The sequence below is a fragment of the Mauremys mutica genome, chromosome 7 (genome assembly GCF_020497125.1).
Source record: "Mauremys mutica isolate MM-2020 ecotype Southern chromosome 7, ASM2049712v1, whole genome shotgun sequence".
In the NCBI taxonomy this organism is placed as follows: Eukaryota; Metazoa; Chordata; order Testudines; family Geoemydidae; genus Mauremys; species Mauremys mutica.
In genome coordinates, this window is record NC_059078.1 from 71,262,982 (window position 1) to 71,285,318 (window position 22,337).

Consider the following 22,337-nt stretch of genomic DNA (forward strand, 5'->3'; position numbering starts at 1 on the left):
ATTCATCTTCAGCCGGGAACTATTTTTAAACAGGATATGCTCTGTTATCTCACTGTTGTTTTGCTGATGTCTCATGACAAAAGAAAATGTTTCAGTAGTCACAAGTTTGGCACAATCTTCAGCATGGAGACTAAGAATGTTATTTTGGTTGCTTTAATAAATGTGTTGGTGCTGCCTGACAATCCCAGAGGTTTTTTTGTAATTGAGTATCCATAGTAGCAATCTCTCTCTAGAGACTAGTAATAACCAATGAGATTTCAAGAGGCCACGACTGGCATCTTTGTAGTCAGTCTCAGCAGAGGGTCATAGACTGAGTGGGTGTGGAGACTGAACTGCCCACAGAGCAGATTTTTCATTTCAAAGAGCTGATACATGTCGGTATTGATATTGCCCTTGCAGCTCTACAGACTTAGGGACTGATCCTCAGCTGGTGTAAATCAGCAGTGTCCCACAGACTTCACTGGAGCTATGCTCACTTAACTTGCAGGGCTATTGGTGTTCCTACTCTGAAGTGTTTATTTCTAAGTGGCAACATGCTCCTGGAGCTCCAGATGTGGTGATCAAGTGAAAGGAGAGCTCTTACAACTTGACACAACGGGAATATGTATACAAAAAGAGATTGACTTGGGCAGTACAGTTTTTGTGCATTTTCCCATTATAGAAGATACATTTAGCTTATATGGATTCTCTCTCTCTTCCCTTCCCACCCCCCACTTAGTTTCTTCTCCTTAATCCTGTGTGTACAACAGCAGAAGGTATTCCCATGGCATCCAATGATGTCCCAAAATAAGCAGAATGACTTAATTGCATAATGCTATGGAAGAAGGACAAAGTGAATTTGCAATGCAGCAAAACATTTGTTTTACTACTGGTAGCTTTGGGAATAGCCAAGCGTGCTCTGAAAACACCAAAAAGCTATTGGTGGGAGTTTTTATGGAAGTTCCCCTTCAGTGGGTGTAACTAGCATAAATATGGAAGCTATGCAGAAATATAAACCACGGGGCTTTGAACCTAAAAAACATTGAAACATGTACATAACTTCATGCATGAGTTGTTCTATTGACTTAAGTGGGACTACTCAGGTGCACAAGGAGGTGAATTTACTTAAATTTCTGCAGGATCAGGGTCCCTATGCATAACATCACAATGGTGTGGTTTGTCTTTAAAGGCAGGGTTCCTTGATAGAAGATTTCCCCCAGTACTTACCCTACAAATCTCTGTAGCCACCAGCATGCTGAGGCAGTTGAACCAGTTGTCATAGGCCTCCAAGGTGTAGGTTTTGGTAACATCGCCTCGGCACTAAAGAGAAGAGGCCGTAATATTAATCCCCACTAAACCCGAATAAAGATTACAGTAAATGTATCCTGTCATCACACGTTAACTGTAAACCGGTATCCGGTAATGAGGTAACCTCACTGAACAGCTCTGGGTTATGAGCACACAGAAGGGTGCAGATATTTCTACTCAGTTTTTTTTTCTTTTTCTGCTCAGGTGGGTTGAGAGAGAGAGAAGAGGGCAAGGGTTATAGGTTGTTCAAATTTTCCTGACCTTTACCCATCTTCCTCAAAAGAAATGTGTGTGTTCGTTCTCTCTCTCGCTCTCTCATTTAACATATTACTTTATTATCTGAAGAAAGTTAAGAAAAAAAAGTTGCCTGTGAAATTAGTGTCAATTTTTTAAGGATGCCCCACTAGATTATTAGAAATGATGCTTCAATTAAAACTTTTGATTATTTCTACTTAATCTGTAGAGAGCATCTATAATGTTAATATCTCAGCAGATTTCCCTAGTTCCTGTTCTTACAACAGATTTGCCATTGAGGGCCAAGGGGGAAATGAAGGGGCAATTGCCATCTCTAGCATCTTGCCTTCCAAACTTCTGAACATCCCAATATTAAAGCACCATAAAATATGAGGCAGAGCTGTTTCTTTGTTTTTCTTTCACTCTTTAGCTGTAGCTCCTCCGGCAAAGGGCAAAAAGTAACATAAACCCACAGTTAAAAGCGGCAAAACCAATGCTGGACATTTAGCAGGAGGTATCCTTTTGGACTGTGCCATTTTACTGGTTAAGAGAAGATCTGTTTGTGTTCCACCCTCTGAACTATAATTCAGGTGCAATGGGACAAACCTGTTAGGCTCTCATCTCTGCTGCGTGGATGCCATTCTCAAAAGAGTGAATAACTCTGTATTCCCTGTTCAATATTTAAATAGTTATTCTTTCTTTCCCTATATGTCTGCTTATGTGTTAGCATGTGTCTGGATGGCTGGCTCAAGTTAACATTAGAGAGCACACTAATTTACATCAGGGAACTAGCAATGCTTGATCAACAGCATCAGGATTTAACTAGCCCAGAGTTTCAAGAAGCATGAGGGAGCGGCCAGGTCAGAGTCAGAATGGTTTTCTGAACTGCTATAGCAGCAGGAGTAATTCAGCTTTTCTTTGGTAAAACCAAAGAAAAAGACTATCATAATGATTGTCCCTGAGTATGGTAGAAACACCTGGAAACAGAAACCCAGGTAGTTTCAATACTGCTAAACCAGACTTACTAATTCTGTGGTAGCTGAACTGCCACAGAATTCTGCTACCTCCTAGCCTTTCATGAATCTGGCATACAGACATTTGAACTGCTGAGGCTCTTTACTCCTTACCCACACACGCACCTTGTGGTTATCCAGGGAATCCATGTGACTGACAATCTGCATCAGATCCTCTGCGTAAATGTTGCTCACCCTCTCCTGCATTGGGGGAGTAGGAATTGTCAATGTACAAAGACCAGCATAAACAGGACTCCTGCTGAAAGGTATGCCAATGGGGCCTAAGACATTACCAGTGTGGCCTTCATACCTCTCTCTCTCTTACAAGCTTTGCTCTAATTATCCTGATTGAGCTTAGACACCAACAATGAATTAACTTGCTCTAGCTCTGTTCGTCTGAGACCCCAATAATCCAAGTGTGACCCTCTCTCTAGTACCAGTAGGGAACTAGGAAAGAAGCCTCTACCCTGGCACCAGCTCTCACTCTCCCTCCATTCTTTGTCAGTGGATTGGAAGGAGAGGCCAAACACTGAGGTACCATGTGGTTGCCTTCATAGTAGCTTGACTATAAAGCTGGCCCTGGCTTTTAGAGACCCAACGTTTGGGAGAGTCTTCCTCCTCACCCCTGAAAGCATTGTACCCTCTTTCTTCCCTCACAGATTTACCTGGTTGCTCTCGTGCATTCATCACTTCCCATCTGTTAGATTGGAACACTTTAATTACACTGAAGGCCTGATCTTACTCCCACTGAAGTCAATGGCAAACTCCTGGCCTTGAATATGTTAACTTGCAGTAAATAGAAAACGAAAGGACTAAAATGTGGAAATCCAAATCTCACCAGCTCAATATGAGTTAGCTGCTGCGCCAAGATCAGTGGGTCACAACATATGCTCAGTATGTCCTTCTGGGTCGACTGAGGCTTGTTTTTAAGGATGGTTCCTTTATCAGTAACAGGTTGCCTGAATTTCTCTTTTATCTCCTGGTACTGACTCCTTGCAGAGAGGGTCATCAGTAGATTTTGTGTCATCTGGCTGATGATCTTCTTCACGGTTCCATTTTCCTAAGCGTAAGATGACAGAATCATTGATAAGTAAGAACCTTTACTTTGTACTGTGAGTACAAATATGGGATTTGTATCAGCAAGGAATTTCTGACTGGTTAATAAGGCTGCTTAGCATCTGGTATTTTCTATCCTATCCTATCATCAGATTTTTATGTGCAAATGAGCCCATCTCAGGGTACTTTAAATATCTATGTAGCTTTGCAAATTAACACTTGCACACCCTCCTCCCCAACTTTTCTTTCAACGGCTTAGCAGCCACTGCAGTATCTCTTCTTGGCTCAAAACCCATTTCAAAAGCGACTGGGTCAGTCATTTGGAAGCAGGTGTACTGAAAGGCTGTGGGTCTTCTGCCTTTGCAAGGCTTCTTGTCTCTTTCTGTGTAGGAAGTGACAAAATACTTGCTCCTTAGTCGTGCTACCAATAGTCTGGCTGGCCTGAACAGAGTCATGGGAATTCCCATCCTAGATCACACTAATGAAATGTTCTAGCTCAGCCTGCCTGCCTGCAGCAGTGGTTGGCTATGCACCCTGCAATTCAGAGAAGGCCCAAAATCTCCACAGTGCACTTGGACAACAAAGGTGCCCTACTCTTAAATTTTCCAGAATAGATGTATGAAAAAAGACCTGAAGGAAGAGCATAGACACAAGCTGTTGCACTGACTATATTTCTACTGATTACTCCATTAATATACATGCACTTTCCATATTGCATTTCATTACTAATTTGTAATCTGTGCAAGTTCAATTATTTCTGCTGTGGCTTGGTTGCACATCTCCAGCTTCTTGTGAACATTTGGAGCTGGGGATGCATGACCATAGTGGTCCTTTGAGTCCAGCAGTTGTGCACCTTGCCTCAAAGTGCCAGGGCTCCTCCAGCCAGGGCCGACTCCAGGCACCAGCCGACCAAGCACGCGCTTGGGGCGGCACCTTATAAGGGGCAGCCAATCTTGGTTTGGCGGGGTGGCGCTCTGGGGATTGGGAGTGGTTGATTTTCTTTTTGGTTCTGCGGGGCAGCATTCGGGCGGGGGGGATGGGGGTTGTTTTTGGTTCGTCGGGGCGGTGCTCCGGGGGGGTTTGATTTTCTTTTTGGTTCGGTGGGGCAGCGCTGGGGGGGATGTTTTCAGTGGGGCAGCGCTCCAGGGGGTGGGTGGGTGGGTTGATTTTTTTTCTCTTTGGTTTGGCGGGGCAGCGCTCGGGGTGGGGGTTGTTTTTGGTTCGGTGCTTGGTGGGAGGGTGTTTTTGGTTTGGCGGGGCGGCTTTTTTTTTGTTTGCGCTTGGGGTGGCAAAAAAGTTAGAGCCGGTCCTGTTGGAGTAGGAAGAGACTTATGGGGAGGCTTTTTGTTTTAAATTAATGATGGGGCTAGAATTGGGCACAGTTCAAATACAGTGTGCTTTCCCATGCCTCCCTGTAAGGTGCACTGGGCTCTCATAAAACATTCCTTCCATGTCTGTCTATAACCTAACTGCTTCTGCAATAAAATTAAACCAAGAAGAGCCTTTCAGTCTTAACCCTTAGCATGACTGACTGTTATCCTCCTTGACACATGCTACTGGAAGCAGCACAACCTCTCTCCTGTTCCAGCTGGTGTCTCCCAACAAGCATTTTAACACTTGCTCTCATGTAGACTTCCTCATGACATCTCCCTGAGAAAAACAATTTGATTCCTTCCCAACTGCTTGATCCCGCTGTACCCCTTTAAATACCCTAACTGCCAAACCACAGTCTTCCTAACAAGTGCCCCGACTCTCTCTCTCTTTCAGTTGCCAAATCAATTACTCAGCTTTCCTTCATTAACGATCTGGAGGATGGTGTGGACTGCACCCTTAGCAAGTTTGCAGATGACACTAAACTGGGAGGAGTGGTTGATACGCTGGAGGGTAGGGCTAGGATACAGAGGGACCTAGACAAATTAGAGGATTGGGCCAAAAGAAATATGATGAGGTTCAACAAGGACAAGTGCAGAGTCTTGCACTTAGGACGGAAGAATCCCATGCACTGCTACAGACTAGGGACCGAATGGCTGGGCAGCAGTTCTGCAGAAAAGGACCTATGGGTTACGGTGGATGAAAAGCTGAATGAGAGTCAACAGTGTGCCCTTGTTGCCAAGAAGGCTAATGGCATTTTGGGTTGTATAAGTAGGGGCATTTCCAGCAGATCAAGGGATGTGATCATTCCCCTCTACTCAGCACTGGTGAGGTCTCATTTGGAGTACTGTGTCCAGTTTTGGGCCCCACACTACAAGAAGGATGTGGATAAATTGGAGAGAGTCCAGCGGAGGGCAACAAAAATGATTAGGGGGCTGGAGCACATGACTTATGAGGAGAGGCTGAGGGAACTGGGATTGTTTAGTCTGCAGAAGAGAAGAATGAGGGGGGATTTGATAGCTGCTTTCAACTACCTGAAAGGGGGTTCCAAAGAGGATGGATCTAGACTCTTCTCAGTGGTAGAAGATGACAGAACAAGGAGTAATGGTCTCAAGTTGCAGAGGGGGAGGTTTAGGCTGGATATTAGGAAAAACTTTTTCACTAGTAGGGTGGTGAAGAACTGGAATGGGTTACCTAGGGAGGTGGTGGAATCTCCTTCCTTAGAGGTTTTTAAGGTCAGGCTTGACAAAGCCCTGGCTGGGATGATTTAGTTGGGTTTGGTCCTGCTTTGAGCAGGGGGTTGGACTAGATGACCTCCTGAGGTCCCTTCCAACCCTGAGATTCTATGATTCTATGATTCCTGTATCTTCCTCTTTCCCTATGATCTTTCTCTCCTGGGTTCCCATGCATCAATTTCTTTGAAGTACGGTGGTGCTTTAAGGGTTAATGTTGTTGCTGTCATGTTCTCTGCATCCAGAGTCAATGGGATGCACTGAAGTGGGGTGGAATGGGTCTGTGACTATTCAAGGAAGCCACCAATGTGCAGTGATGACTGAAAACTATGTAGCAGATGCAAAAGACGATGGCTATCAAAAATTTGTCTGTAGTATGCTATAATTAAGCAATAATAGTGTCATACCGTTGCTTTACAAGGCAATAATCTGGCTCCAAAGTGGAATCAAATAAGAAGCTGAAGGCAGCATACTTTATCTTGATGAGGCAACAGGATTATTGCTCAGCAGCAGCAGCTGGCTGGAGCTATTATTGCTATTATGCCACGAAAGCCTAAAATACAAGTTTGTGAGAGTTTCTTTAAGAGTTCTGATTCTACTCAGTTACACTGGGTTTTATACCCTAAATCTATTGACAGTTGATTTACACCTGCATAGATTAGGGGAGAATGGCCCCCTAGCAATGGATTATGTATTTTGCAAGATAAGGGAAGAAAGTTTAAATGTAGGAGAAAGTGAGGGTGGTGGGTTGTTTAGATGTTTGTGTGACTATGGAGAAAGCAGTTGAAATGGGATAAAACTTATGAGTTGCCTACAGTCTACATGGCTCTTGAATTTATAAATCTGAGTCTAAGAGCACAGTCTAAATATTTGCTCATTCCGCCACAAAAATCCGTTATGCTGCCCTCGAGTCTCCAAGTCATTAGCATGACTGCCTTACATCTGTTTCTATTCACTCCTAATATCTTATCTTATACATCCAGAAAAGCAGGGAAGCTGAAAAAGGTGAAAAATTAAAAACTAAACCAAAACAAAAACCAGTAACTTTTTTTTAGACACTGCTAGGTAATTTATTCAAACATAAAAGAACAGGAGACAAACAGTGAAGCTGGGAGCCATTGGCTATTTTTTAGTGTCAAATTACATTTCTAGGGGTCAGACACAGAACTTGACATGTAGCCTTGTTAAAAGGATAAATGCTACGATACTATAATAAACGGACATCACATGAAACCTCAGCAACCGGTGCGCTGAGCCACTCCATAAAGCCAGTGATTTTTCTCCCAACTGGCAATTTATTCTTGTATATAAAGCTAGAGCATGTCCTCTTGTTCCCAATAATAGAGATTTGAAATGCTCCTATCACAATGGCTAAAAGTCTGAACTTGCTATATCAAAGTGGAAAACGTTTAAAAGTGTGTCACCTTTTTATGGCAGGATCCCTGCCAACTACTCTTTTTTTCCTGTTTATAAAGACAACAGGCTATTGTAATCGTAGATCTTTTTCACCTATTAGGACACTGACATTTTCTTAGTAGCATGCAGGTAAACAATACCGCTGACTCAATGAACTGGCGTACTTCCTTTTGACAACAGCTGAAGCAGCTAATTGTATAATGACTTATTGCTGCCTCCTACGATGCTTTCAAACCTGTTGCTCTTCATCCTTCTCTTAAATCAAACAAAGCACATACATAATCCTGTTGTCCTAAAAAGCTAGGGAGGCTTGTCTTTAAATGGATCCAAAACATTAGAAAACATTTTTTTCACTTTAATTCTTATGATCTATTCATTTTACCTTTTTAAACTTCAATTTCTTCAATATAATCTTCCCCCCTACCTGTCCCTCATACTTCCCCACTCCCTGTCCCTCTTTCTGACTCCAGTTTTGTAGTGACTTCCTTTGTCACGCGAGCTTCCTAACTGGTTCACAATAGGATTCTCCATTGCTAGTTTTAGCCACTCTGGATCTACCAAATTGGCAGGTTACTTTGGAGAAAGTTTTCTCCTGTCTTGCTAGACATGAAAGCTCACAACCGTTCAGATTTGTAGCTAGACCAGCGTTGAGAAGGTAAATGTCAGCTTTAAAGATCTTTCTTGGTGCTAGTATTACCGAGCTATGTGGTACTCTTGTTACAGCTGTTGTCATAATTCTCATTGCGGATTGGTCCAGAGGCATTGAGGACTAAAGCAAATGCTTTTATAGCTAGCATGAAAGGTTCTTTTGAAAGTTACAGTCCATGTGGATCAGGCACTGAGGGGGATGCAGAAAATATGCTGTACTGTGTGTTGGAATTGTATTCTACCTTACAATCCTCTTTCTTTCTTCCTCCTCTCACTTCCTATACCATCAGCAGGTGCTGTGTCATCTCCCCCTGGGACTTAGGAAAAACTGGGTGTGTATTGTCAAGTTCAGCTCCTAACCCATATCCAATGGTTGCTCTGACAGCTCAGCAGCTGCTATTCTAACCTGGTTAGGAGGTGTACAGCAATGGTGTGGAGAAAATACGAAGATAATCATACGTGGAAGAGAAACCTAGGAATACAATTTATTACCCCCCTTACCTCATCACATTGTGTGATCCGGTGAGCAATCTCCTTCAGCTCCTTCATGGATTTCTCATCCTGGAAGTCATAGGGGAATGTTTCTGTCCATTCTTTCAGGAGCTGAATGATCTTGGCAGCAAAGGATTTTAGCTTTGCCTATAGAGGAGTAGAGATGGGTTGATTACTGACCCGCGGACCTCTTATTGCTGTGAAGGTGAGTGAATTCTTGATGGAGGAAAGTGCACACCCTGAGCCACAATCAAAAATAATTGAATCAGTAGCAGGTGTGTGCATTTACTAAAATATGTATTCAGTTGTGTTGATGAAATCACACAGAGTGAGCTCCCCAGCTGATGTAAATTAGCCTAGCGCCATTGAAACTGGTTAGCTTTTATTTCTAAACCAAAAGCTTTGAAGATATTTTAAGGCTAGTCATAAATAGCTAGGGAGATGATGGTATTGTACAAGTGTTTTGTTCAACTGAAGTCAATGTTATGTGGCTGACTTACACCAACTGAGGACTAGAGCAATACCTTAATGTCTTAATTGAAATGTACACACAGCTGCCGTGTCATAACCAAGCATCTTTCCGGTGAAGTGCTCATAAAGAATGTCTTCCTTCTGTAGAATTTTTTTTAATTAGGACCCCCAGATTGTGCTTTGTTTGAAATAACCAATCAAATAAATAAATGCTACAAAAGAGGCTGTATGTACTTTCCCTTTTGATTTAGATGTAATGCACTTTGATAATAAAATGTTGGCTCTTGCTCCAAAAGCCCTCAGAGAAAGGAGCTAGCTCTTCACCTCTGTCACCTGACAAATGAATTCTCTAGTGTCATGCACTGAGGCTGTTCCATCATATGGAACTGATTTGGATGCTAATTAATCCAGCTTTGGTGGTGAAAGAGGGTTGTACTGGTAAATTCAAAGGGATGTGGTTATAAGGGGTTTGGAGAGAGTTTTAATAAACAACCCCTCCCCCACCGCACCCCACCAGTCAATGATCACTCTGCAATTTAACCAAGCTGAGTTAATTGGGAAGATGACTCTTTATATGGGCAGTTGTGTACTGTCCATGAAACAGAACAAACTGAGAGTAGTGCTTCACCAGAACCTCAGTAGAGTGTGCACGTTCTCGCTGATTCTGCACAGTACACAGCATCTTGAACAGCACTCTTGGCAAGCAACTGCCTCATTGCACAGGACATGGCAAATCCCATTTAACAAACTAGGCAGCATTATGGGCCATGATCAAGGCGCACACAACTAGGAAGACAGCAAGTATGGAGTGAATTACAGAGGGTCCGCTTGGTAGTCTTAAGACTGGGAAATGATTTTGTTCGGTATTTCCTAGGAGGGTCAAATTCTGCCAACATATATCCTGTACACCCCACTTCCCCCCCGCCCCTCCAATCAGCATAAATCAGTGTGGGCACATGGTGTAAATCAGGGTGGAATTTGACTTTTGACTGTGAGAAGGAAGACTTTCTAATTTTAGTCTTCTTTATATTTAACTTTGGTTAAGAGACTCATTAGCTTCTAAAAGAAGCTTAGTTCTAAGAAAATAAAGAGGAAGTTTTCTCTTTTGTTTACCTTCCCAGCTGAGTCACTGAAAAAGTTCCACTATGCAAAGCGCAGTTCCTCCTCAGCACTGGTTAGGGTACTTCCCTTTGTGATTTCCCCCTCCCACCTCCTGGAATTTACAGCAAGTCAGCTAGCAGGTTCAAGTGTCAGTAGATGAAACAAATGGGTTGGAAAAGAGGATGTTTTGTGAGAACCTGACTGGAATTCCCGCCCCCTCCCTCCAACAGCATGCTCAGTGAGATGAGCAAAATCCCCTCTCTCCAAGACACTTTTGTTAAATAAGCCTCTTGTTTTTATGACTTCTAACAGCTCACTCAAATGTAATCAGTGGGAGAATTAACAATAGCTGCTCTGAATTTAAAATAAAACCATGCAGAGTTTGGACCCTTCAGAAATGAGCCACTAAAAGGATTGTACGGGGTGAGGGAGTGCTACTGGCTTATACAGAAATGTTAACTGTGTGCTGTTTCTAGTTGCATTTTAATACCATTGGAATTCTGTTGGTCTTCCTGGGGACAGATGGATGGAATCCCATCTAAAACTCACCCTTGTACTCTAAGCAGCATCTGGAGGAAGTTCTCGGAATGCAGAACTCTTTTTTGAGAAATGGGTAGCAACTCCAGGTTTTCCTCCCCGCCCCACCAAATTTGGTATCCAGCCCTTACTGAAACCTTTACATTCTCTCCCTGAAAACTCCAGCTGCCAGAATGCCTGATTGACGTCCCAGCTCTGTCACTGAATGACAAATGTATTGTCCCTACATAAACCCAAATGTTTAGGTGTGTGGGAAGGGGGAGGTGCTTTACAAATGACTGGATTTAATCCCGTCCAAGTTTTTTTGGTACAAACTGTGGCATACAGTCTTGGCAGTGGAAAGTCTACTAGGAGAGCAAAATGGCAGATGTGCTCTTTGCTGGAGGCAGGTAGCTAAAAAAGCGGGTGTGTAATTGAATACTTGGGGGGGGCACTGATTCAGCTCATCCTTACTGTAACCTCTGCCAGCGTAGCTTCTGTGGATCCCCTGCTGTAAATTCAAGCTCCTCCCACACCCACTGAGTAAAATAACGAGACAGGGCAGCTGCGGGATTACTGCCTGTCCTTCAATTTCGATCACCTTTTGCCTCTGGGGTATGCAATTTTATATCTCCCTGTGCAGCATGAATTAATTTGGTCCACTGTTAAAAGTGCTGAGTGGTGTAAATCAGTGTAGCAAGCTGGCGGGGCAGATCCTCAACTGGTGTAAATAGGCACAGCTCCACTATCCGTTTTTTCCACCAGGCTTATTTTAATGATGATTACCTTGACTGTACCTTCTTGATTTTGAATTTGGGGAAAATTCAGATTCATTTTCACAGCTATAATGGTCTGCTGCATATGAGCATAGATTTAGAATAATAATGTATTTATTTTGGGGTGTATATTTGTCCATTATGCATGCACCCCCCCACAGGCTGTCAGAATTTGTTTTCCTCACTGCTCAAAGCTAGGAATCTAATGCAAGACAAGCAACATTACCCAGGAAGAATACAAGTGTGACAAAGCTTATCAGTTGCTTTCACTGCCTGATGAAAACAAGATGTTCTTTCTGAATGCAACACTGAAAACCATCAGCCCAGAAAAATGCTAGATTCCTGTTTCATGTTCATGCTGCTAAAACGCAGTTCTGTGTGATGGGTTTGTGATGATGCACACATCTGTGATAACAGATAAAAATCAGAAAATTTGGGCTAGTAATTCCGTGGGAGGCAGCAACTGGCATGTGTGTTTATTGAGCATACAAGAAATGTACCTGCCTATTCTTTTGATAGCTTTACTTCCCTGTTCTTGTCCCTTTACGTCCCTGTTCGAGAGACAATAAGATTTGCAGTATTTTTAATATCCGTAGTAGTAGCCATATTATGGTAATGCACAGTCACCCCATTGAGATCAATACCCTATTGTGCTAAGCATTGTGGGCCAGATTTTTAAAAGGTATTTAGATGCCTAATGCCAACTGAGATCAATGAGAGTTAGACACCTAAATACCTTTGAAAATCTGACCCTGCATGTGCACCTTGGAGGGGGGAGGAGATCCCCTGCAATATGCATCATTTCTCCTGGCTGTCTCTGAAAAGTTCTTATTCCATCACATTCTGTTAGAGCATATAATGGCAGCAACATTTTTTCTCTCTAGATGTCCTCATGTCTCTCTTTTGAGTGTTAACTAATGCGTGGTTCATGCTTATTAAACATAACACTCCAAACATAGCACTGCCAACAGCCCAACTGCTGACCCTTGGTGTCCTGTACCACACAACTGGGGATGAATGACATTCCCTCTTCTTGTCACTTGGCTAGAGTAGCAGGGGTGCTAGTGATCAGCACAATTCAACTGGCAGAGCTTGTGTTGCTTCTATGCTATACCGGGCTCACAGTTCAGCACTGTTATCAGTCCTGGGTTAAGTATTATATTCACAATCTTCTTTTAGAAGAATGCAAATGTCTCTAAGGGTATGTCTTCTCTACCCGCCGGATTGGCAGGCAGCGATCAATCCAGTGGGGATTGATTTATCGTGTCTAGTCTAGATGCAATACATTGACCCCCGAGTGCTCTCCCGTCAACTCTTGTACTCCACTGCCGCAAGAGGTGCAGGTGGAGTCAACTGGGCAGCAGCAGCAGCAGACTCACCGCGGTGAAGACACCATGGTAAGTCGATCTATGTTATTCACATAGCTGAAGTTGAGTAACTTAGATCGATTTCCCCCCCCCCCAGTGTAGACCAGTGCCAAGGGCCCCTTCTCAGCTGGTGAACTAACTTCCAGGAGAACTGCACTGATTTACACTAGATGAGGAACTGGGCCATAGTATCAATCAAATGAGTGAAATATTTTAGAGACACAAGGTAGGTGAGGTAATATATTTTAGTGGATCAACTTCCATTGATGAAAGAGACAGGCTTAGAGCTCAGTAGCTCGAAAGCTTGTCTCTCTCACCAACGGAAGTTGGGCCAATAAAAGGTATTACCTCACCCACCTTGCCTCTCCAATATCCTAGGATCAACATGGCTACAACATTGAAATATTTTACGTATATGCAGTAGATAGAAACACACAATTTTTTCTAAATATTAACCTGCTGTGTTAATATGCTAGCAAGGAGGCAATAAATACTGTAGAGTTGTTTCCCTATAGCAAAACACCACCTCTAGATCTTGGTCCCCTTTTGGAGCTAGCAGGTAGTAATTTCTTGGTACTGTCTAGCTATTGACTTTTGTCTTCTCTATGAAGGGCTTGATCCAAAGTCCTTTGAAGTCAATGGGGTATTTCTACTAACTATAGGCTTTGGATAGGCCCCATAGGAGGACAAAGTTTGAAATCTGAAGCGATGTGAATGTTCAGTGTGTCACCATTATCAGTCCCTTGCTTTCTTGAGCACTGAATTTACTCCCTTTATTTCCTTTTTAAAAAGCAGTATTTCATAATCAAGCTACTATTTAACATTTCAGTGCAAATTTTAATATCTCCTTGGATTTTTAAAACAAGTTAGATTGGTTAAGCTATTTAGGGCTGGCGACTGTTTCATTACTATGCTTGTACAACACCTGTTACAATGGGCCTCTAGTCCCTGTGGCTTTTAGTCACTCTGGATATTACTGCATTTTATTTAAAAAAAAAATCAGGCCATAATAGAAATTGGTGATTTTCCCAGTTAACTAGTAGTTAAAAACCAAAGCTGTCCTTTGAGGCAATATTTTTACCAATATGTTTCACCAGCTGATTTTATCTGTAGGCAGTATTGTACTGCTGCTCTTTGTCTGGGTCAATCACTCTTGGTCTTGCCTAGATCTCATTGGAAAGTTGTTTTTTCATTATTGACAGAGTTAATAAGTGACTGACATATTACACTTGATGTCTTAAAACCTACCAGACTGTCGCTCTTTAAAATTAGCCAGCGGGTTTGAAGATAGCGCAGAGTGTTTGCCTTTTAATCTACCACTTACACCTTGACATACTTTCCCCTTTTTCTGTGCTACTAGGTAGAGACGTCAAAAATGTAGGAATGATAAGCACCATGGTGCATACCCTCAAAGCCTGACCCCCTGCCAGTGTTTCAGCTCATATGCTACCCAGACAACAAGTGAGCCAGCCCTTTATTTTATAATTTGTTTATGCAAATCTCTAATCAGAAAGTGATCAGATCTGTTGTAACTTTTTGTGCCAGCTATTTTCTGCTGTGATAGCACTTAATTAGTAGATGCTGGTGGAACGGATTTTGGCCAGTGATACCCTAATGAGTTATGATTGGGTGTGCATACAGTGACTTCAGTTTAGAAGTTCTATGATGCACATGGAATGAGGTTTTACATTCCTACTTTGCAGCCAAGTAGAGCAAATCATTTGCAAATGCTAATGGGCCAGATTCATCCCTGGTGAATGCAGATGCAATACCAGTGGAAGTCTGTAGGCCAAATTTACATTGGGGCTGGAAGAAGTGCAGAAGTGTAACTTGCATTAATCTGATATTCAGCCGGCATGGAAAACCAAGTGCAATTTACACTGAGGGGGGAAAAAAGGGTCAGGGCCATAGCAAAAAAGCAACTTACAGGAGGGTGCAAAGTAGCTTTCTAAACACACACATTTTCATTTTCACACCTTGCTGTTAACTGATTTTCCTTGATGCCTGTTTCCAACTTATCAACACAAGGGCTGCCAGCGTGGGTGTTCAGAAAGTGAGCTGCTCTATTTTACACCTTCCTGCTAGTTGATTTTCCTGCAACATCATCTCAGTACGGAAGCTACACTTGTTTTGCATACCCATTTAATGCCTACATTGCATGGGTTATATTACCTAACAATTTGCACTCCATGTATAACATACATTGCCATTTAAATTATTTGCTTAGTGCTTATTTGCTAGTGTCTTCTGTTCCGGTGCCCCTGATTTCAAGACTTAAAGTTACAGAGACTTCACCATTTACACTAATTTCAACCTGCAAGTGACCCATGACCCATGCTGCAAAGAAAGGCGAGCCCCCTGCCCCCAGGGTCTCTGCCAATCTGAAAATTTCTTCCTGACCCCAAAATATGATGATCAGTTAGACTCTGAGCATTTCAGCAAGACCCAACAGCCAGACACTTGGGAACAGGGCCGCACAGAGAATTCAGGGGGACTGGGGCAAAGAAATTTTGGGGGCCCCTTCTATAAAAAAAATTGCAATACTATATTCTCCTGGGGGCCCTTGCGGGGCCCACGGCAAATTGCCCCACTTGCTCCCCACATGAGCGGCCCTGGGAAAAATAAACCTTCCGCATTTCAGCACAAACCCAATTTTGAGAAAACATCTTTACAAGGTATCACTGGTTCTCAGCATCAGCTAGTGCTAAAAGGCACTACAGCTCATTAAAAGGGTTGGACAAATATTTTCCATCAAAACTTTTTCTGGATCGAAAACTAGGGGTTTTTGAAAAGCAGAAAAAAATCACGGACAATGTCTGCTTTCCTTCAAAATTTGTTGTGGTTTTTTTTAATTGAAAAGCTGAAATTAGTCTGCCAAAACCTGAATATGGTTTGAGGTTTCAGAAGTGTGTGGCCAAATATTTGCTGTGTTTGATTGTTTAAAGAAACAATAAAAAAATTCTGCTTAAAAAAAATCCAAAACTTTTGAACCACCTCAGCTTGTAACCAAACACCTGAGCCCATCCAGGCAGAGATTTTTCCAGGTTTCTGATACTCTGCTGGCTTCCTTGACTCATATCTGTCTCCATAACTTTGAGTTCATTTAGGTTAGAACATAAGAACAGCCATACTGGGTCAAACCAGAGGCCATCCTGCCCAGTACCCTGTCTACTGACAATGGCCAATGCCAAGTGCTCCAGAGGGAGTGAACCTATCAGATAATGATCAAGTGATCTTGCTCCTGTCATCCATCTCCACTCTCTGACAAACAGAGGCTAGGGACACCATTCCTTACCCATCCTGGCTAATAGCCATTAATGGACTTAACCTCCATGCATTCATCTGTTTCCTAGAGACTGGCTCCATGTGGTCCCTCACAAACTGGAGACGGTTACTGTGGGTTTTTCTTTACTATAGCTTATGTACATACTCCACTAACTGAGCATTTGAGCTTGTTCCAGAATCTGGGATGAGCCTATGTTGTCAAAACTGAAATGCTTAAAATAGCACATGCATGTGAATGGACACAGGGTGCTAAAATTAAATTAATCCAGGGGTTCTCAAACTGGAGGTCAGGACCCCTCAAGGGGTCACGAGGTTATTACTGGGGGTCGAGAGCTGTCAGCCTCCACCTCAAACCCCGCTTTGCCTCCAGCATTTATAATAGTGTTAAATATATAAAAAAGTTTTCAATTTATAAAGGGAGGGGTTGCATCAGAGGTTTGCTATGTGAAAGGGTCACCAGGACAAAAGTTTGAGAACCACTGAATTAACCCCTCTGAAGCCTCAGGGAATGCAGGGGAGGGGGGGTCTCCCTTGGTAGGGTTGGGAAGGATATTGCTCTTCTCATGTGATCCCTCCCCCAGTGGCTAATTTTAAATGAAGCTTCCCTCCCCTGACATTAATCTCCCTATGGCACTGAAATTACATAGACACTATAATTTGGCATTTGAGAAGTGAAAGGGATGGTAGCCCTAATGGAAAAGCTAACAGCTTGGCTCTTCTGCAAGCCTCAAACTGCTGAATGAGCTTCAGGGTAGGGAAGGCTGTGCCTCCCAAACAGCCTAGCCCTGCCCCCTATCCGACCCCCACGACTTCCTGCCCCCCGACTGCCCGCCCCCCTCAGAATCCCTGACCCATCCTGCTCCTTGCCCCCTCACCATCCCCCAGAGACCCACCACCACCACCATGGGATCCCACTCCTGCTCCCTGTCTGCCCCAACCCCTATCCACCACCCCCGCTGAGTCTTGACAGACCCCCCCCAGAACGCCCACAATCCAACTCCCCCCATTCCCTGCCCCCTGACTGCCCCCCCAACCTCTGCCCCCTCCCTGTGCCCTGACTGTCCCCAGAACTCCCTGGCCCCAGCCTCTTACCCCCGGCTCCCTCCTCACCCGGAGCCTCAGCGTGTCGCTGAACAGCTGCAGCATGTCTCCGGCGGGGCCTGAGCCCCGCCCCGCTCAGAGCCGCGAGCTCCACGCCGAGCGGAGGGAGCTGAGCTCAGGCCCCGCTGGAGCTCGCAGCCCCGCCCCCTCACCACGCGGCTCTGAGCGGGGCGGGGCTCAGGGGCCCCGGTGGAGACACGCTGCGGCACTGTCTGAGGATGCCGCTTGATGCGCTAAGGCTCCAGAAGAGGGGCGGAGGCGGGAGCCTCAGCTGTTCTCTTGGGGGCCCCTGTGGCGCCCGGGGCAAATTGCCCCCTTTGCCCCCCCTTCTGGGCAGCCCTGCTTGGGAAAGAATTCTCTGAAGTAACTCAAAGCTCTAGTGTCTCATCGGCCATTGGGGATATTTGCTACTAGCAGTCACAGATCAGCTATGTCTCATCATACCATCCCCTCCATTAACTTATCAAGCTCAGTCTTGAAGCCAGTCAGATCTTTTTGCCCCTATTACTCCCCTTGGAAGGCTGTTCCAGAACTTCACTCCTCTAATGGTTAAGCTAGGCCTCCCAACGTTGGTATACCGCAGAATGATTAGGGGAGCTGGAGTAAGATGGTCAGCTTTGGGAGTAGTGGTGGTGAAATTTGGTGACTCAGGAATGCAGTCTGGGGCTAGGCTGATGCCAGACAAAGAGCAGAAGCCCCTTTGGCATGTTCTCTTCTGTGAATCAAGTTTTGTTTCCTACAGTTCTGACAGACTGACTGTGCCAACACCTACTGCTAGAGAAACACTAATGGAACAGAACCAGCTTGGCAATGGTGGGAAGTTAGGAAATTTTTGAAAAAATGGAACGGAGGTCCAGAAAAGCTTGTTCTTGTGAGATTTCTGTTATAGCCATGGTGGGTTGAGGGGTGGGGGGAGAGAGAGAGAGAGAGAGTTGAGATAAATTAAAAGATGTCAAACTTCTGGATCCGCATTGGAACCTCCACCTGCTTGCTTGCTACCTCTCACCAGTATCCACTAGTGTTACCTGCTCATTGAAACTGAGGTCAGTGGGTGACTAGTGGGAGTTAAGGACTGTAGAATTTGCCTAATGGTAAACTGAAGTCCATGACCCAGAACAGTGCACCTCTATGCTATATACAGTTTTTCAAAGGGTTTAAGAAGCCTATTGTAATTTAATATTCAATACCTCCCACTAGAAAAAGAAGCCACAATGTACCCCCAAGTGATAGAAGGGCCTCAGCCCAATGAGCTAATGGATATCAAGGTTCTATGATTAGCCAAGAATTAACAGTGTTTCAGGGAAAGAGGCTTAAGCATGAAAGTCTTTAGTGAAATACATCTGTCAGAGTATGTTCTATGCACTTTTAGCTTAAAAAAGAAAGGAAAGTAAAATGCACAATAACTTAGTTCAACACAGAAACAAACTGTTCATTTACCTTTTCTGCCTCAGACCCAATCTCAAGCTGCTGCTTCTGCTTAATGCAAATCTGCCCCACTTTTGCCAGGAGCTCGTGTGGGTGGATGAAGACTCGGGAGCTCAGTAGGAAAGTGAAGATGTAAGTCCTCTGCAAGAAAGGTGTGGGGTGGGGATGGGGGGAACAAGTGAGAAACTTGAGCAGAACAACAGATGGAACTTTCCCAAGGTTAAGCTTTCCGCATATCACCTTCCCCAGGGATCAATGCCCCTTCCTAGCTTTACTGGTAACAATAGGAAGAAATACGCTATGTTTCCGAAGCTGTTAATAGAGCTATTTTTTGTGTGATTCCCAAACTATTTGTCACGTCAAGATACCAAACTAATATTTCTAAATAGTTGTCCGTCACCAAAAAGACGAACGACATCTGTCCAATGATGCTAGCAGCCCATTTTGAACACTGTTATTTATGCTGCTTTGTTTCTTTAAGAGCAATTGTTTTTATTTGGCTGCCCAAAACCTATTGCAAGTTAGTTCCAAACCACAGCAGTGTTTTTGTTTCATGTGTGTTTTAACTTTCCAAGCTCTTTCCCACAATCAGTGTTACAGGCTTGGGTTCAATTTGCACTCATATGACAATATTTCAGTTTTAAGCCAGTAAAACTCTTCGCTTCCTTGAGGCCCATTTCAGATCCCTTTGAACTTTTATAGCACTATGTCAATGCTAAGCATGGGTCGTTTCTGTTCTGAGTTTCAGACAGGCAGCTCCACTGATTTGAGCTGGATATATGTTCAAGTGACACAGGGTAACATTTGTCCCATTTGTTTTTCTGAACTCCTAATGCACAAGTTTCATTTGTGACTTGGCTTCTCTACAGGCACATTCAAATGTAGCCTCATGAAGACTGATAACATCTCCCAGCTTATTAAGCAGCACAGTCTAGGTTGCCTTTACTGTTACTCTTTGAATTCTTGACTTTGTGTGGGAATTGGGAAACTGTTCTCAACTTGCTTAAACTTGAGCACGTAAATGACCACATTTGCAATGTTTCTTGTTAATTTTGCATCAGGTTTACAAGTTTATTTAAGGCAGCTAATCAAAAATGTGGCCTTTGTTGTATTAGCTGTCTACTAGACAATCAGATGACCTTGTCTATTTTCTTCAAAGCACGCACATTTTAAATCATGATGGTCTCTTTATCAATCCAAAGAAAAGATGATTTTTCTCTCTAATTACAGGCAAATAGGCTGTTAATACAGACATTTAGTTTCATGATGTCCATTATGCACAGTGTTATAACATTTTTAGCAGAGCAAATCCCTCTGCAGCAAAAGAGAAAAGGAAGCTTTTATGAAAAAATTGAACAGAAAATGACTGTTTCTTGGGAATGAGAGAATTGTAGACTGAATAACATCAGTTACAGAACTGCTTCTATCCCCTCTTGAGGCAGGGGAACAGAGCTAAATTACAAAGGGTGTGCTTTAATAGTTCACTCTGGTTCTAGAGATCTGGTTTTGGTGATGCTCCTATGCTTAGAATGGACAGTTTCACTAGTATCAGTAATATCTGTAGGCCCAGAATGAACTTTTAAAGGTCTGTATCCACTATGGATGGACTAAGGAAGTAAGGAAGACACAGCTGGCTAAATCTGGAGATTTGGGGTCTGATGCTTAACTGCTGTAACACAGAAAAGCTCTGTTGATACCCATGGGCAGCTCTGTCCTGTGATCAGGCTCAAGTGGAAGTTAGCTCAGGTGACTGGATACTCTTCCTGGAGTGAGAGTAGGCTGGTTATAACTTTCTGACATATTGCAGTTCAGGATAGTTTACAGGCCATTCTTGGTTTGGCATTTTGCTGAAGAACTTTTTTTCTTATATTTGCAATGAATTATGGAAGTTGCACATGATTCCTTCACATGCGCCTGGAAATGGTTATTACTCTGCTGCCAATCTGTGATGAAAGTTTATAAGCATAATTCTTTGGCAGTGGGTGCTCTATATTTGAGATAATTTGAAGTTGGAATGAACCCCAACCTTGTCCCACAAATAGGAAAGGAGACTCAACAGAGTTACAAGCCAACGTCTCAGATCTGTCTTCTCATGTTCCATACAGTATAGGCCTAGCAAATGCAACAGGCAGCGGTGCTGAATGTGAGAAATAAACTTCAGAGTGCCAACTCAAAATAGTAACTTGTGAAAGTACTGTATAAGCCATGCATAGTTCGCTTCTATTCCTGTTGTTTTTCCCCCTTACAGACAAATTCTGCACTCACACATGTGATCCCTCTGACTTAAAGCAATGGGCACACCCTAATTGAGGAAAGACTTTAGCATTTGGGTGCAGCTCTTATATTTGTAATTGGACTGTGTATAAATTCTTCTGCAAATGGGTCAAGTCCTTCTTGCTCCACTCCCTCACCTCCCATTCTGTGAATTACTAGAGAAGAGGTGTGAAAGGTTTGACTCTCCAAGTCCCCTGGGTTTTCCACAACTGCACTTTTCTGCGAGGGGAGGAGGGAATACTGTTGAGACTGTCAGGAAAGCTGCCTTTACTAGGTTAGTAGAAGGCAGCTGAAATATAAGCTGCACTGTCCTATCAATGACCTTCGCTCTGATAAGCTAGGCCACATTCTTTGTGGCAAGATATATTTTAGCCTTGCACACTAATTCTAGTCTAGGTCTCTTCCTGAAAGTTTGTGTGCTGTGGGATACTGTTTATCCAGAGTGACTCCGAGATAACCATACTCAGAATACCAGTTCTTTAAAGTCCTGCTGTAGGCTGGGACTAAATCCAAATCATCAGGGCTCTTGTGGTGTTTTTTGTGGTTTATGTTAATACAGTGCTCACAAAAGTGCAGAACTCTTACAGCCAGAAATAGCGCAGGCAATGTATATCTCATTTCTAACTAGCAAGAGCCACACCGTGCCAATCCAGGCCTTCTCCAAAGTTTGGGCTGCCTATTTTTTGATAGGAACAAAATCCCCCATGGCACTGGTTTTGCCCAGTATTTACTGGGACCAGATTCACAACTGGTGTAAAATGGAATAGTTGCATTGATGTCAGTAGAGAGATGCCAGCATACACCAGCTAGGAATCTGGCTCCATTTGTCCAGGCTTCTTGATCTGATTCTGCTGTAATTTACACGAGTGCAAAACAGGAGGAAATACAGTTGAGTAACGAGAGTGCAAAACTGGTGTTTGTGGAAACAGAATTAAGACCCTTCTCTCTCTATTTGAATAATGAGTCTCTAGGGTACGGTCTGGTCACTGCCCACCTCATCCTATTCCATTGTGTGTTAAGTCTAGGTTGAACGAATGAAATGAGTCTTCCCCCCCCTGCCCCCAGTACATACATACTCGCTAGCTGGTACAAATGTCTTAGGCCCTGTCTACGTGGGGGATTTTGGTGATTGTTACAGCTGTGCTAGTTCACACATCCAGTGGAGATGGTCCACACCAGTGTAAACCATGACTCTGACCAGTGAAGCGTACCTCAGCTTTAAAGCCCTTACTAGGTGATCCCACTCCCATTGACTTGAACGGCAGTTGGATC

General features: G+C 43.5%; 1 protein-coding gene across 3 annotated transcripts in view; it reads right to left on the minus strand.

The window, feature by feature from the left end:
• RASGEF1A (RasGEF domain family member 1A) overlaps positions 1-22,337 on the minus strand; it is a 62,590-nt gene that overhangs the window by 10,127 nt on the left and 30,126 nt on the right. For 2 of the 3 annotated variants that reach the window (XM_045024451.1, XM_045024449.1), the window contains 5 exons: positions 18,804-18,932; positions 8,759-8,896; positions 3,373-3,594; positions 2,649-2,735; positions 1,207-1,299 (listed from right to left, as the gene is read on the minus strand). In XM_045024451.1, coding sequence (XP_044880386.1) covers positions 1,207-1,299; positions 2,649-2,735; positions 3,373-3,594; positions 8,759-8,896; positions 18,804-18,932 — 669 coding nt within the window. The remainder of the gene's footprint in view (positions 1-1,206; positions 1,300-2,648; positions 2,736-3,372; positions 3,595-8,758; positions 8,897-18,803; positions 18,933-22,337) is intronic. The other variant, XM_045024450.1, reaches the window with a different exon arrangement.